General features: G+C 49.9%; 1 protein-coding gene across 1 annotated transcript in view; it reads left to right on the forward strand.

Annotated features, from left to right (window-relative positions):
- The first annotated feature begins 3400 nt into the window (after positions 1-3400).
- The window catches only part of NPDC1 (neural proliferation, differentiation and control 1), a 121273-nt gene continuing 108289 nt past the window's right edge, over positions 3401-16384 (forward strand). Inside the window, exon 1 of the mRNA XM_030535922.1 lies at positions 3401-3598. Coding sequence (XP_030391782.1) covers positions 3496-3598 — 103 coding nt within the window. The 5' untranslated portion in view covers positions 3401-3495. The remainder of the gene's footprint in view (positions 3599-16384) is intronic.

Here is a 16384-nt window from a genome sequence, read left to right on the forward strand (position 1 = left end):
GTTTATGCAGAACAGCAGCAGTGATACAGTAACTAAAGTAACGGCTTTTTTAAGCCGCTGTTCAGCGTCATCAGAGTCCCAGAATATGTAAATGTTTCAAATAGCGGTACTTTGGTGACAGCAAAAACCTAATTTAGCTGCTGTCTGTTGAAAAGATTGCCCACTACTGCACTGTGCAGTGGATTGACAAGTTAGGGCTTTGAGAGAATCATAATTTGAATATGACTCCCCGGAAGGAGCAACGCTAATGAAACACCTCTTGTCTCCCGTACTAATGGGCACAGACATTGATCTTTGGATTTAGGTGTTTTTCCATTTCTAGGCTCCTGATATCAGCCTATTCTCAGGTCAACTGCTGCCAGATGTGCTGTGGAGTTTGTGAGCAGCAGTGCAATATAGTGCATCAGGCACTGGGCTGGGAGACAAAGTATCACAGGACCGGCTATATGGGACCCAACCATCTCGTCCAGTGTCCTGTCTCTAACACTGGCCAGTACCAGATGTTTCAGAGGTGGGTGCAAAGAATTCTGAAGTGAACAATGATAGGTTAAAAAGAAGGAGGGCTTATACCTTCCAAACTCGTGCCTTGTTTTATGTCATCACTAATGCATCTCTGGACATTTCCATCATCAGTATAAATATCTCATCCTTTGCTGTGAGTTCCACAGGCTCATTGTGAATTGTCCTGCACCTCTTGTCTGTTTTAAATTTGCAGCCTGGGTTCAATATCCAGTTCTGATACTGATTCCTCAGGCAACTCACAGCCTCTCTCTGTGCCTCAGTTTCCCCACCTGTAAAATGGAAATAATGATATCCACCTTTGCAAAGTGCTTTGAGATCTAGCTATGAAAACAATAAGAGCTAAATACTATTATTAGCAGATAAGCACAGCAGGCTGTCACTACTTGGGCAAGCAGCTTTTCAACCATAGTGATCAGACACTCGTGCCCCCCCTCAGCTTCTTCCCCCCACCTGCAACAGCTCCCCTTTCCAATTCCTGCCCTGGGCTGATGAAGGAGAGAGGGCCCTGAGTGCACACACACTAGGCAGAAGGAAGAACTGGAGAAGCCCAGCTCTCAATGCTGGGAAGGTACACCAGAGACCTCTGCCAGGGGGCCCTGAATCCCAGCAAGGGGGACAATGAGTCCGATCCTGCTTGTATCTAGGGGGTAAATCAGGAACAACATCCCTCATGATAATAGAGTTACACCAGTGCATGCAAGAGGACAATGAGGCCCTGAGATTCCTTCCTGAAGTGGCCAGAGACCCTGGCGGTAAGCCCCTGCCCATGCACAGACTCCCTCCCTCCCTCCGCTATCCACCAGCCCACCTCCGTGGAGAACTGGCAACATTACCCAATGCACCAGGATCACAAGGAACCAGAACAGCATGCATACGATTGTCAGCTCCTTGGGGCAGGGGCTTTCTTTTTGTTCTTTGTACAGCACCTAGCACACTGGGGTCCAGGCCCAGGATTGCTGCTCCTAGGCAGTACTGCATGAATACAATAAAGTAATCAATAATAATAATAATTAATGTTACAAGCTGGGGTATGAGTTAAAATCCCATTGAAACTCATAGGTGTGAACTTGCTCTTCAGTTAATACAGCTAGAAGCAAAGCCCTGACAAAAGGTGTGTGTGAACCCACCCAGGAGCTTGTGCGTGTGTGTGTGTGTATGTGTGTGTGCACGCACACACACACAGGTGATGAGAGAGATAGATCACACAGAAACCGAAAACAGACAAGGATGCAGAGAGAGGCAGAGGCAAAAAGCGAGAAAGCAAAGCAGTCACTTGTGAGCCCCATGCGACCCTGGGAAAAGCTAGAGAGAGCTTTTAGGTTGGCTGGCTACAGAGGCTGGGGTTATAATCCAAGAAACTGCTGCTTTTGTTCTTGGTTCCTCCTGCGTTCTGAGGAGCAGGACTTGGGACACTGCTTGTAAAAGAAACAAGATTGCGTCAAAGAAAATACCAAACTCCATCAATTTCTGCTTCCAGCTGGAACATCCCCCAAGCCCTGAAATTTGACTAGTCACTCAGGTCAAAAAGGAGTAACGTTAATTACGGTAATTTAACCTTTCTGATGCAGGGTCTCTTTTAATAATGCAGCCCCTGGCACCTGCCCAGTTCTCCCTACCCCTCCCCACTGGGCTGGGGATGGAGGGAAACAGGTTTCCAGCATTTTATGGTCCCATAGGAGCAGAGAGGAGTCCAGGAGCCAGCACAGCACTGTCCCCTGGGTACAGGCATCTGAAGAGGGCAGTGTCCTATGGAAGCAGAGATCTGGAGGTAAGGGGGTGATCTCAGGGCAGCAATGAGTTGGGGGCCAGGTTCGCAGTGAAGCAGAGAGCCAGGCAGTGAAGAGTGTGGTGGGCAGGGAGAGGAGGTCCCTGGTGCTCTAGGGCACAAGATCTAAGGGGTGGTCCCAGGCATCAGTGAGTTGGAGCTGGGTCTCCTGTGTCTCTGGAGAACAGAGGATCAGGGAGGAAATCTCAACGCAGTAATGAATTGGGGGCAGGCCCCCAGTGTCCTAGGGCAGCAGCTCCAGGGGGTGATCCCGGGCCTCAGGGAGTTGGGGGGCAGGCCCCCAGTGTCCTAGGGCAGCAGCTCCAGGGGGTGGTCCCGGGCAGCAGTGAGTTGGGGGGCAGGCCCCCAGTGTCCTAGGGCAGCAGCTCTAGGGGGTGATCCTGGGCAGCAGTGAGTTGGGGGGCAGGCCCCCAGTGTCCTAGGGCAGCAGCTCCAGGGGGTGGTCCCGGGCAGCAGTGAGTTGGGGGGCAGGCCCCTAGTGTCCTAGGGCAGCAGCTCTAGGGGGTGATCCCGGGCAGCAGGGAGTTGGGGGGTAGGCCCCCAGTGTCCTAGGGCAGCAGCTCTAGGGGGTGATCCCAGGCAGCAGTGAGTTGGGGGGCAGGCCCCCAGTGTCCTAGGGCAGCAGCTCCAGGGGGTGATCCCGGGCAGCAGGGAGTTGGGGGGCAGGCCCCCAGTGTCCTAGGGCAGCAGCTCCAGGGGGTGGTCCCGGGCAGCAGGGAGTTGGGGGGCAGGCCCCCAGTGTCCTAGGGCAGCAGCTCCAGGGGGTGATCCCGGGCAGCAGGGAGTTGGGGGGCAGGCCCCCAGTGTCCTAGGGCAGCAGCTCCAGGGGGTGATCCCGGGCAGCAGGGAGTTGGGGGGCAGGCCCCCAGTGTCCTAGGGCAGCAGCTCCAGGGGGTGATCCCGGGCCGGGCCGGGGTGAACGGGGCAGGAATGAGCTGGGTCTCTACGGGCAGGTTCCCGGCGCTGCCCCCGCCCCGGGCCCGGCACCTGCTCCCGTCCCGCCCCGCCCCGGTGGCCAGCGCGGTGGGTGGGCCCAGTTCTCCCAGCCCCGGTGCGGGCGGCGCCGGGATTGGCCCGCCCCCGCCGGGCTCACGGATCCTCGCCGCTCCGGCTGCAGCTGCCACGCTCCCTTCCCGCCCCCGCGCCGGTCGGACCCCGCTGCAATGAGTCCCCGGCGCTGCTGAAGGATGGTGGCGGCCCGGAGAGCGCCTGCCCCGCGGCTCGGAGCCCTCCTCCTCCCCGGGATCGTCCTCGGAGCCTGCCTGCTGCGGCCCGGCGCCGGCAAACCAGGTGCGGGGCGAGGCTGCAGGGCGCCGGGGGGCGGATTTACTGGGGAGGCTGCAGGCAGTGGGGCTGGGCGGGTGCAGCAGGACGCCGGCTTTGCAGAGGGGCGCTGGCTGTGGGAGTTTTCCTCTTGTGCGCCCTTACACTCTCCTGCACCAAGGGAAGGGGGAGCCCCTGGCTCGCCCCCCGTGGGCGCAAGCTGCCACCCCCATCCCCACCCCCGGGAAGGACCGGCTGGCTGGTAAACACACATCGGAGCCGGGCTGGCTCAGGGGCTGGCTGGGGGCTGAGGTGCTTTTCGACAGGGGGCTGCACTGAAGCCTAGCTGGAACTGGGCTCTGGTATTATCCCGTCCCCGCGCTCCCCTCTCAGCTGTGCAGTGTCACAGCAGCTGCTGCCTTACCCAGCAGCAGAGGCGGGCTGAAGAGCGGCTCAGAGCTGCCTGCTTCTGTTCAGGACAGAAGGGCCCCTCCCCATGGGGATTCATACAAGAGCAACAGCGCCTGGGAAGGGGGGGATGAGGGCCAGGAACCTAAAGCTCTTGTTCCCAGGATCGTTTTATTTGTAAACCTCCTTGTAGCAGTGGGAATGGCTCCGCGCACCAATGGCTCCTGACTAGAAATGCACCAGCGCTGGTCAAAAAATGCCCATGTCTGGAAAATTTGTAACCCCTTTGCCTAGAGGAGGATGGCTGAGAAATGGGATGGTGAACAAGGCTTGGGTTTAGCTGTTTCCCTCCCTAAAATCTTAAACTACACGGTTAGTCATGATCTAAATCTCAAGGATGTAAATCTGAAAATAAACCTTCCCAAGCCTTGTGTTCAGTCCGGCAGTGGACCTAGCTGCTTCAGTCTCTGTGTGTGTGTGGATCTGTTCAGAGAACCAGGAAAACTCCTGACAATACGGATGTTTGCATAGCTGTGTGTGACCAGGAAGAGGTGGCTGTTAATGTACAGTATAAAGAATTTTTAAGTTAATATAAAACACAAGCAGTGTGAATTTTAATATGAATAGTTTAGGGCTTCTGAATGTTTGACCAGTGTTTGTCCAGGAGCTGCCCTGAGAGGACCATCCAGCATGGTGTTGACAAGGCAAAACTCCATCAGATCTGTAATAAGACTTCAGATTTAACCAGTGACCTAATACTGCTAGCCTCCACAGGGCTCTCATGGGAGCAGAAGGCCAATATTTTCCTCTGCAGGTTAACTAAAAAGTTGTGAATTTACCAGTATAAACTGGTAGGACTTCTTAAAAATCAGGTTACATGGGAAAAACTCACATGCATCTGAGGAAGTGGGTATTCATCCACGAAAGCTCATGCTCCAAAACGTCTGTTAGTCTATATGGGAAAAACTGTATGCCCATTCCTGAGATAGGGGGCTTTGTGTGTGTAAGGTGTTTGAGGATGAATTTGGGTTTATACAACAGTTTTTGTGTTAGTGGTGTCTGTGCTCTCCAGTGCTGTGTATGGATCTGTTTCTGACATCCTTAAGTTGATGAGGACCAGACTTGGAGTTGTGGACTAAGGTGCTATCCAGCAGGAAGAAGGGTGGCAGAATCTGATCCTTCAGGGATATGTCTACACAGCCCATGGCAGCGAGCCTCCCAGCCAGGGTCTAAGGACTCAGGTTAGCGGGGCCTGTGCTAGCGCTCTACAAATAGCTCTGTGACCGCGCTCTGGAGTTCTGGCTCAGGCTGGAGCTTGGGCTCTTGAAGCCTACGGAGAAGGACTAGCAGCAGCTTTAAAGCTCAAGTCCGTCAGCCTGGGCTGGGAGGCTCGCTGCTGTGGCTGTGTAGATGTACACTTAGGGGATGACTACACTGCAGTGGTGCCGGCTGACAGGGCTTGGGCCGTAGGGCTGTTTAATTGCAGTGTAGATGTTCGAGCTCAGGCTGCTTTCTTCCCATCTCCACTGTTTTCTTATTGCACAGAGGCCAGGACAGTACCTTATGGTGCGCTGGTCTTTATGAAGTGGGTTAATGTAGCAATGGAATGGCTAGTGACTTTCCCTATGGGTTTGATCCAATATATTTATCCTCACATGGTGGACCTTCCTCCTTCCTGGAATCCCAATGACCTAAATGAGATTCCTCAGTGGAGGAAGCGTCCGTGCGTGCGGGATCAGACCCTGCAGCCCTCCAGCTAAACTTTAAATGCGCAGAAGGTGACTTATGCAGAGGGAGAATAAACACATAGTAATCGTGTCTAAGTTACTTCTCACCGGCTTTGTAAGCCATGCCTTTGATAATTTAATAATAATAAGAGTTCTCCTAGTAGTGTGTTCAGGTAGGCAGGAGTCACTGGCAATTAGTGCTATTGGCTGTAAATCTTTACACTTGGCTGGTTCTGTTTTCTGAAATAGTGTAAGATGCTTGGAGAGTATTCATCCAGCACTGGGTCAGATCTTTGAGCTGGGAGGAGCCTGACAGCATAGCCTGTAATGTAGCTTTGTTTAACAATGAGCTAACAGTCTTGCTGAGCTGTGCCAGCCCAAGCACAAAAATTGCTCATCCACCTTGTGTTATGACGACTGATCATGAACAAAATATGTACTCAAGGAAAAAAAAATTACTCACTGAAATTACTCACCTTGAGAGAGTAGGATTGTCAGCTACAATGATTAAAAGAGGCTTCCCCTGTTTTCCTCTTAAAGAAATTAAGTGGACTTTTTGCCCAAGATCATAACCTCGGCTGTCATCTTTCAGCAGTGGCAAGTTTGGTGAAGGAACTTGTTTTGTAGGCTTTGAAGTTCATGTGTGTGCTGTGTTCATTTGAAAAAAACCCAGTGGCTGATTTCTAGGCTGTGGCACAGTGCATAGGAATAGAATAAAAAATAGATAGGTGGTTGCAGAGCCTTGGCTCTGAATTTCAGAGTGTATTAATGACATACAGCAGCCCTGTGAAAGCTGCTTCAGTTCCAAGAGTGCATGTATTTTGTCGTGGAAGTGCTGATTTCTCTGACTTCAGTAGGTTGCTCATCAGTCACATGCCAAACCTGTACACAGGGTTTGTAATTTCTGGCTAATATTGACGATGGAAAGTCAACAAAAAGGCAGTGCCCTTGGTTTATGAGACACAGAATCTTTACAGTGGAATCAGGGCTGGCATTCAGGGGTAGCAAGCAGAGCAATTGTCCAGGGCCTCATGCAGAGGCAATGCGTGTTGGGGGACCTGGGGTCATGAGCTTCTCCCCGCCCCGCAGATTTGCTGCTTGGCTTGTACTGAGCACGCTCACATGGGTTGAGCATGCTCAATTATATTGCTGAAGCTGGATGCCCTCACTCTGCCCCCTCCCCACTATTGGCAGGCACGGTCATCTCTGGCCCCACGCCACAGGGGCCCCACAAAACTAAGTTATGTGTGGCGGGGCTCGGGCTTTGGCTTCAGCGGGGTGGGGGCCCTCTCCTTATTACTGCCCTGGGCCCCAGCGAGTCTAACACTGGCCTGGAGTGGAATGTAAGCAGTTTGTCTCATTATCAGTCAAAAGTACATAAAAAGCTTTATCATCATCCAGGGAATGCCCACTGACATTTCACAGTGCCAGTGCGCTCCTGTAGGATCTTCAGTGCTGTGTCTTAAGTGACCCATAATTGTCCTGTCTAGTCGTTCTGTGCCGGAGGGATGGGCACTGTCCTGCAGAGATGTGAGGGGAAGCAGCGGTGGCATGGATGGAAGGTGATGGGTTGGTAAAGGAGAGAATAAGATAGAGTCCATCTTCAGATGTGCATCATGTTCAGGAATGATCCTTCTCAGCTGAGTCTGGAAAACTCAGAGGGCCCCGATTTTTAAAGGTATTTAGGTGTTGTTGCACACAGCTTACAATGCCTAACTGATTGAGGAGCCTGTCTCATTTTTTAAAGTGACTTAGGCCTGGTCCACACTACAGTGTTAAATCGATTTAAACAGCGTTAAATCGATTTAACGCTGTACCCGTCCACACTACAAGGCACTTTAAATCGATTTTAAGGGCTCTTAAAATCGATTTCTGTACTCCTCCCCAACGAGAGGAGTAACCCTAAAATCGTTATTACTATATCGATTTAGGGTTAGTGTGGACGGAAATTGAAGTTATTGGTCTCATTCTTTTACTGAGCTACCCAGAGTGCACCGCTCCGGAAATCGATGGTAGCCTAGGACCATGGACGCACACCACCGAATTAATGTGCCCTAGTGTGGACGTGTAAAATCGATTTTATAAAACCAGTTTTATAAAACCGGTTTTAATAATTTCGATTTTATGTTGTAGTGTAGACGTGGCCTTAGTCTCCCAAGTGCCTAAATTCCATCAACTATCAATGGAATTTTGGCTTTGAAGTAAATCAGTCCCTTTAAAAATATGCTATTTAGACTCCTGTATCAGTTAGGTGTTGCAACACTGAGTGCAGCAGTGCCTAAATACTTCTAAAATCTAGCCCTAACTATACCAGCCAAAGGATGATATGAAGAATGGGAGGGAGAATGCTGGAGGATACATCATCTCCAGTGTCTTGGCTGCTCTCCAGAGCTTTCTCCCAGTAGCAGATGTAATTCCAGTCTGTTTCTCTGTAGCCCGCAGGTTTTGGAATTGCAGTATAGAAACTGCCCAGCGTTTTGTGGGAGGGGAAAGTGTCTGCTCAGGTGCTCTCTAAGTTAAGATTTAGTGTTTTAAAAAAACCCTCAAATATATTATCAATGGAAAGTGAAATTCAGAGGGTTGGTGTGCAGCCTTATCAGAGCAGCAGCAGAAAATAAGGGTTAAACAGAAACCTATTTCTCTGAAACTGCCATCTGAGGCCTGGTTATTTTACCAGTTACTGAGCTTCTGCTGAACAACAAACATTGAACTTCTTTCTAATAGCGCACAGCATGTGTGGAGGGACTTGTCTTCCAAATGACAAAGGAACACAGTACTCTGGTATCCTTCACTTTCCTTGGCAACGTTCTTTAGGGATTTGATTAGCACAAACCATGAACAAATGCAAGTGTCATAGGGTTGATTAATTTCAGGTACTTCTGCATAAATTCCCCCCCCCCCAGGTGATTTAAAACAATTTAACTTCTAAACCACCCCTGGGAGCAGCTCTAACTCTGACATTTCATTCTTGGGCGGGGTTTCAGGTAACAGGTGCCTCCTATGTTTGCTTTAGGGCATGGCTGGCTGGCTGGCTGCTTGTAGTATCCAGATTAGTTCTGTAATAAGAGCAACACGTAAATGTGCATGCGATGGGGGATGCAGTCAGAACTAAATGGGAACTGAATCCTGCTGCTGTGCTTCCAGATGTGCTGGGGAGGGGAAATTATGCCTGTTCTGGGACAGAGAGTGGTTGCCCGCCGTGATTTGGTTCACTCAGCTCAATGTTCATGAGAGTGAATGGAGGGGGGGTTAATGTTTTAGGTGCAGATCAATCTGTGTTTGGGCCATTTTCCAGTAATGCTTTCGGCCCTCAAATTCCTGCCATCCCATGGGAAGAGAGGGTGCTGTTGACAGGACATGGGTGCTGCTCAATGGAGGTTATGGTGCGGTTCAGGGGAATATGGAAGACCCAGTGTTGTATTTGCATAATTTGCGGGACTGTTCTTGTAAAGACACCTTAACTGACCTACAAGAACCTCTCCCTGATGTTAAAGCACCAGAGAAAGGGAAAAATGGCCTGGCCTTTATCCTGCTGTAATCTGCCCTCTTGTATCAGGTGTGTCGCTTGTGTGTCTAGTGAGGGTGAGCCAAGCTCCTGCAGCTCTGAGCCATGCCCTCTGCCTCCTGGGGTGTACTACCCTGATTCAGGGAAGTGGCTAACTAGCCTGTGGTGTGTGAACTCTTCTGAGGGGGAGGGGAGAACTGAGCATTTTAAGGAGGAAAGTCTTGCATTAAACATGTCTTCCCATTTTTAGACTCTGGTTTCTGTTTTTCTGCCTTAATTTTCTTGGTACCTTAATTGAAGGGGCAAAGATGCTAATGCCAGTCTCCCCCCCCACCCCCCACCTTGATGCCTGGAGGGGGTGAAGGTCCGGTTCTGTCACTGAGGCAGGCGTGTGTGAAGTGGGAAGACTGGCCTTAAGTTTAATGGACCAGGCTGGGACTCAGGAGATCTGGGCTCATGTTTCTGGCTCTGATTCCCTGTGTGGTCTGGGCAAGTCTCTTCTCTGTGCCTCAGTGATCTGTAAAATGGGGATAATATTCCTTCCTTTAGATTGAAAGGACTTTGAGGCCAGGATTGTTCCTTTCCCCTCCTCCTTTGAGGTTAAATACATTAAAGATTGTGAGATGCCCAGATACTGTGATGCTGGGGGCCATCTAAGTGACTATAACTAGTGAGAAGAGACTTGGGACTCCCCAGTGAGACGGTTGTGCATGCAACAAAGCTGGCTGTTGTCAGTGGGAACTTATAATGGGAGCCCTGGTTGTGCCTGGCTATTGGGGCGAGAGCTCCGAGTGGGAAGATTGAAAACCTGAGACTCCCTTCTTAGGGGAGATCTCTGTGGTGAACTTCCAACGCCCAGTAACCATAGCAATTGGAGACCGTAGCCTCAGCAGTGGACTCTGCCAGCCACTTACTGGGATGAGGTGAAAGGGAGGAAGAAATTAAGGTTTGTGCTCCTTTTTCTGGCTGTGTTCTGTCACGTATGTCTCAAAAGAGGCTTTGATTCTGTTTACATAACAAATTCAGCTGTTGCCTGACCTGTTTTCCTGGAATCGTTCATGGAGTGCAGGTAAGGTCATGGCACCAGATATCCTGCAGGGGTAACGTGATTGACAGGAAAGAGACTTTTTTAGACTGTCTTTGTGGTTAGTAACGTCTTTTGAACTTAAACTTTTGATTTGAAGATTTGAAGCCCTGTCCCTTCTACCATGGTTGGAGGTTCGCAGTCCACACCCGGCCATCTAGTAAGTCATTCTGCAAAACCAGACTTGGCATTGCTGGGCTTTTAAAAGTCAAAAAACAAGCAAAAAAAGGGGAAAAACCTACAGTCTTGGGTTAATACCGACATCAGAAGTGTTAAAAGCCAAAGTTTCTAGCTCTGTGGAGTCCTAACGGGTTAAAAGACTTGTGGTAAATAAGGTTGAAATGAATTGCTCCTCTTTTTGCCATATAGTGAGCGCTTCGTTGCTCATTCCACAGTTCGTCCGTCTAGGTGCGTTCATAATTACCCTGCTAGGCAATAAAGTGCTTGTCAGAAAATAACTCTCATTGTGACTCGCAAGCTGAGCAAACGTGAGAGAGGAGTGATCTGAGCACTGTGTGTAGGGGGCTGCTCTGCCGATGACTCCTTTACCTCAGAGAAGCAGTGCACAGAGGAAAAACTCCGTCAAGCTCTGTTAGGATGGAGTGGAAGAGCTGGCTTTCTCCGTGCTTTTCATTGGCTTTTTACTCCGCAGGGTGAACTGATCCTGAGCTAGGACTGTGAAATTGGAGTGACTTGCGAGTAGCTCTTAAGAAAGCTGCAGGGATCACCCAGACAGGCAGGCTCCAAGGTGTAATTCTTGCCAGCTATAATTCATGGTTAACCCTGTGCTGCTCGTGCCGTTCTGGCTACAGTCCAGCAAGTTCCCTGACAGAGGAAGGGAGTAAGTGGACGTATGTACAACTCAACTCTTCATTCCTTCTCATATGTTACCTTGGAGACGCAACACCTTGTGACTAATTCCACACAGAACTGCAACAGGCTTGTGGTACAGGCTATGGGACTAGCAACTAGGTCACTGGACTGTGAGTCAAGAGAGACCCGGGTTCTGGTTCCTGGCTTGGCCTCTGACCAATGGTGCACCTTGGCCAAGTCATTTCCCCTCTTTGTGCCTCGGTTTCACTTCTTACCCCATGTCTGTCTAGTGTGTTCAGATAGAAGGAGCAAGTCCCTGCCCCGAAGAGCTTACAATACGCTTGTACAGGGTTCGCTGTTTACATTTTTAAAGTAATTATTTTATTTGTGCTTATTAAGGCAAAATTACAATAAAATGTTAACGTTCTACATAGGACATCATTTGATCCTGGTTAAGTAAATGTTCAAAGAACCTGCCTGAAGATTCTAGTTTGCTGGCAAGGGAGCCCACCTCCTCTGAGCATGCTGACCACATGTCTAAATACCTGTCCCTTGTTTTTTTTTTTGTTTTTTTTTTGGTACTTCTTTTGTATACGAACTTGCTGTGCAAGATTTCCCTTTACAAGGACAGAACATATTTTACTATCCCACAATTCCATAGGAATAGGAAGTCACGTCTTTCTAGTAATATGCAATAGAGCATCTTGCTGCTAACAATTAAAAGAAATAATTCTGTTTAAAATCGAGATCCTTTACTGGACCATTAAGGAAGGGGATCAAAAGTCAGGGGCACATTTATTTCTCCCCCCCCCCCCCGCCAAGATCAATGGGGAAAATATCTGAAAGCAAAGGAGCTCCCAAGTCAACCCTTCTTCCCCACCATCCTCATTTTTACCCAGTGGGAGCAAAACCCTGTCCCTTCTAATATTTGCCTTGTTTCACTGTAACAGGAAGGAAAGTGCCGCAGAGAACGAAATGTCTGCTTCAAAACCAAGGAGCTAATGAACGGGTTGAGATCCAGCTGCCACCGATTATGCAGTCTCCTCCTTTCATTTCGCTCTCTGTGATCCACTTCCAGTCTTACTCTGCGCCGCAATAGTCAGTATCCTCCCCCGCTGTTTCATCTCCCCCTTCAAGTGCTGTGTGAAAGGGTTTGCAGATTCCAGTCTCTGCAAAACCATCTCTGTTAAAGGACTGTCACTCTTTATGGCCCTGGTGGTATGAAATGGAGTTTAAATGGGTTTAATTTAGCTGATTTCCATTTCCCTGGTGCTCTGGGATGCTTTTTGCATATTATCCAGAACTTCAGATTATGCACTGAATTGTGCTCTGTATCCCTAATGCCTACCAGCACCAAGTGGGGGAATTAGTCTGAGAGGGAACCTTGCATCCTCACTCCTATTAACATATTATGGGTATTTTTAAATCTCTTCCTCTCCATGGAAACTCCCTAAATCTCTGTATTTCTGCTACATCTCAGTTGCTGCAGACGGATCTTATTCTCACTCCTCATGTGGCTGTCCTCCTTGCTGTTTAGATGCAGAAAATGAAGAGGCAGCTGTTAGAATCTGCTCTCGTTTGTAAGGCAGCTAGGGGTATATATCATTATTGCAGGGAGAAGCCTTTCAAAATATACTGCTGGACCTAGCTCCTTCTGTGGCAGATTTATAGAACATAGTATTCTCGAAGAGGTAGGATCCCATTGGAATTGAAAGGCTAAAGGACAGGGCATGGGTGTGTATTCAGCAGTAAATGACTCCTTTACTGAGCTGTGAGTTGACAACTTTTTTTCTCCCTTTAAGTTGGCTAAGACATTTCTCAGCCTGTGCATGCTTTCCCTGTGGGGAATTCCTCCTACGACTGCCCCTTAGTTAGAAATGCTTCCTGATGAGATGGGGAACGAGGGAGGGTGAGTGGATTTATGTGCAGTGCACATCTGTAATATGGACTCTTACTTCTCTGTTTGTGTTTCGCAACAGCTGGTGGGCAGGTCCTGTTGTGGAAATCATCCTAGCTCCATTGACTCAAAGGGGCTATGACAATTAACTTTAGCCAAGGAACTATTTGGGAATTGGCCCTGCTTTGAGCAGGGGTTGAACTAGATACCTCCTGAGTTCCCTTCCAACCCTGATATTTTATGAACTGCCCTGTAGACTGCAATTCTCAGTGAAGGAACTGTTAGCTTGTATTCCTTCCCTACTGCAGAGACCAGCTGCTCTTCCTCACAAGGAGGCCTGTTTTCCCCCTTGTGTGTTTATAACTCTTGTTCTCATTAAGGGTCTGTGGTGATGAGCAGGGTGCCAATGCCCAGGGGAGAGCAGCCCTTCCTTGACTGTAACTGGGGGTGCTCTTGTGCTGTGATCAGGAAAGGTGCCTCCTGCCAGAGCTGCACTGCAGATCTCTGCTGCCGAAGAATGATTCTGGCTCCCTTCATTTCCTCTGCTCTTCCCTGACTGTGCGAGCCAAAAGATCATGCAGTCACCTCCACAGGGAAAGCTCTAGCCTTGAGATTAGACTGGACAAAGCCCTAGACAAACCCGCTGTAAAGAACAGTCTTGTGCTTGCCCCTGAGGGGATTGAAATAGCCCCTTAGACAGTCTAGTCTGCCTCTCCTTTCACTGCTCTGTTGGAGGGCGAATGGCTGAGAGGTGGATCGGACACTTTGTCTCATTTGGTCTCCGGAGTCTAAGTTCTTACACTGTGCCTATCGCATAGAGTCCAAGTGGCAGGGGGCATCTTGGAGCATCCCTCTTTGTTCTGATGATGCAGCCTCGGTTTCTCCTCTCTGCACCCACCTTTCTATGAACAGGGTAAATTATGAGTTAGCAGCTGCTAGAGGGAGCAGGGGTGGGTGGAATGAGTAAATTAGCAACAGCTGCTGGAAGGCGGGAGGGTAGGTGGAAATAAATGAGAAAACAAGTGCGAGGCTGATGGTTCTGCTCAGCTCACTGCCCGGCCTGGGAGAATGGGGCAGGTCATCCTTGGGAGCTGGAGCTCATCTAGCATGGGTCACAGAACAATGCTGCCATTCTCCCCATAGGGCCTGCACCTGTCCAGGCATGTGAACTCTGTCTGGGTTAGGTGGAAGCAGGTTAGTGGCTCATGAGAGAGAAAAGGACTCCTCTTCTGCTTTTGGGAGGTATTTGAGGTTTTTCTCTTCGTTAGTCTTAGTAGCTAGTTCCTCTGGTGGCAGCCTCTCTGCACTAACCCGTTTTGCTCCCTGCCTGCTCTGGCTCTGCAGGTATGTCCTGGATAATTCCCCTAGGGCAGCTTAGTCTTCTGTATGCCTGGCTCTTGCCAAAAAGAGGCCCTTTCCTGGCATCTCTGCAATGCATTTTGTTTGGAAAAACTTCGCTTACCTCCTTCCACAGGCTCCAGCATGGAAACTAGTTCATGGGGAAGGTTTGCTTAAAACAGCTTATCTTCTGGGTCATGAGAGCATTAGGAGAGTTAATCGGCTTATACATCTCCTTTGTGCTTGGTTAGTTATGGGAGCATTTGGGGTAGAGAGATTTAAGGATTGGGCTTGCTATAAATGGGGAATCAGTTACCAAGCTGAAGAGCTGTGCAGTACAGAACTAGTCATTCTCCTCTCTTGTAAATACCACTGCATGTTAGCAGGATTTGCTTTCTAACCCCAGAGTTGAAATTGGGGCAAAAGTTTTCACCGGTGCGCACGAAGGAACAAAGAGGTTCTTATTTATTTGGTACCTTCTCCTGCCTGAAATTAAAGCAGAGGCACTTGGAGAGGTAGCAGAGTCTAGTTTGCCGCTCAGTAGGTGTCTGAACAGCTGCTAGCACCATGGAGTATCTTGGCTGGGGCCTGTAATGATAGGATTTCTAAAGGTGACTGGTGATTTTTGGTAGTGCAACCAGAGGCATCTTAAAGAGCCTGTGTTTTTTCCAGAGAGAGGGAGCTCAGCACTTCAGGTCAGGCCTCTTTGACATGTCCCAAGTTGGGCACCTAAAAATCACTCGTCACTTTTGAAAATCATGCCTTGATAGTTTAGCTTTTCAGTGGGGCTTTCTTCCTCCTTGTTGCTGGTTGGGCAGTCAGAGGGAGCTCTGCTGCTAGCTTGGCCGCAGTACAAAGATTTACTCTACTGTGGTTCCACTTGCATTTGGTCCGGGTAACTGGCTACCTAGCGAGCCCACCTAGTACACTGGTGGCCTCTGGTTCATTCTGACCTAAGGCTTGTTACATATGCACACCTAAAGCACGTCCAGCCCTGTCTCCCAGCTGCTCCCTTCGCTTGTGGCCAAGAAGAGCTCAGAGCTGTTTGGATGATGGAAGCAGCAGGCACTGACCAAAACCGGCATCCATGTGAAATCATATCTGTGCACACGTTATTGATTTCAGAGAGGTGACTAACGCCGACCAAATGTCCTCTGAAAAATCACACGCTGTGATGGCAGAACAGCGCTTGGCCTTGTGAACTTGTTCTCTGGCATCTTCAGGCTCTAATCAGCCTCTGGGGGCAGCGTGTCATTAAAGTTACCCCAGCTCCCGCCTCAGTTTGGGGTCTGACTCTGGAGTGAGCCATCTTTCCTGTCCTTGCTGCCATCACTGGAAAGGTTTCTGTGGACGGGAGCTGGGGGAGGAGCAGGCTGGGGCTGGTCAGTTTCTTTGCTTTTCCGTCTGACCCATTATAACCGAGGTGTCAGCTAGGAGCCTCCAATGTCTGAACAAATCGCTGCTGGCTCCTGGCTATTGCCAAGTGCAGCTCAGGACCCGGCTGGAGGTTTGGTGCCAAGGTGGCCTTCGTGCTCCCGAGGTCCTAGAGAGGCTGAGCATCAAGCCCGTTCCCCACGGAGGATCAGAGAAGCCTGACGTCTGCTCTATGCCATGCTGTGGCTAGTGTCGCGCAGCTGATAAAGTGCCCCACCCCTTCCCCCTCAGCCAGGCTTCCTACGCCAGTAGCTGGCATGGTGGGAGGTGTTGGAGTGACTCTGTTAGCTTCATGTCACGGAGATAATTCTAAACTGGCTTTCAGGCTGCTTGGCACCGATGGTCCAAAGTGGGGGTAGAGCGATGAGTGCTGGCTGTGTCATGCCCTGGCCCAGAGCAACACACGCCGGCAATGGGCAGCTGCCAGGTGGCGATGGAGGCTCTTGCTGGTTTAGCTTATAGGCGCTGGGGTCATGTGGCACTTTGCAGAGAAATTTCCCCAACTCCTTTGCCTCTTCCATTTTCCCAGAGCGCATCACATGCTTCCTGTGACCGGGGCTCAGAACATGTTACTGTAGGAGCCTCGATTCTACCCTTGCCCATCAGA

Source organism: Gopherus evgoodei, chromosome 16 (genome assembly GCF_007399415.2).
Source record: "Gopherus evgoodei ecotype Sinaloan lineage chromosome 16, rGopEvg1_v1.p, whole genome shotgun sequence".
In the NCBI taxonomy this organism is placed as follows: domain Eukaryota; kingdom Metazoa; phylum Chordata; order Testudines; family Testudinidae; genus Gopherus; species Gopherus evgoodei.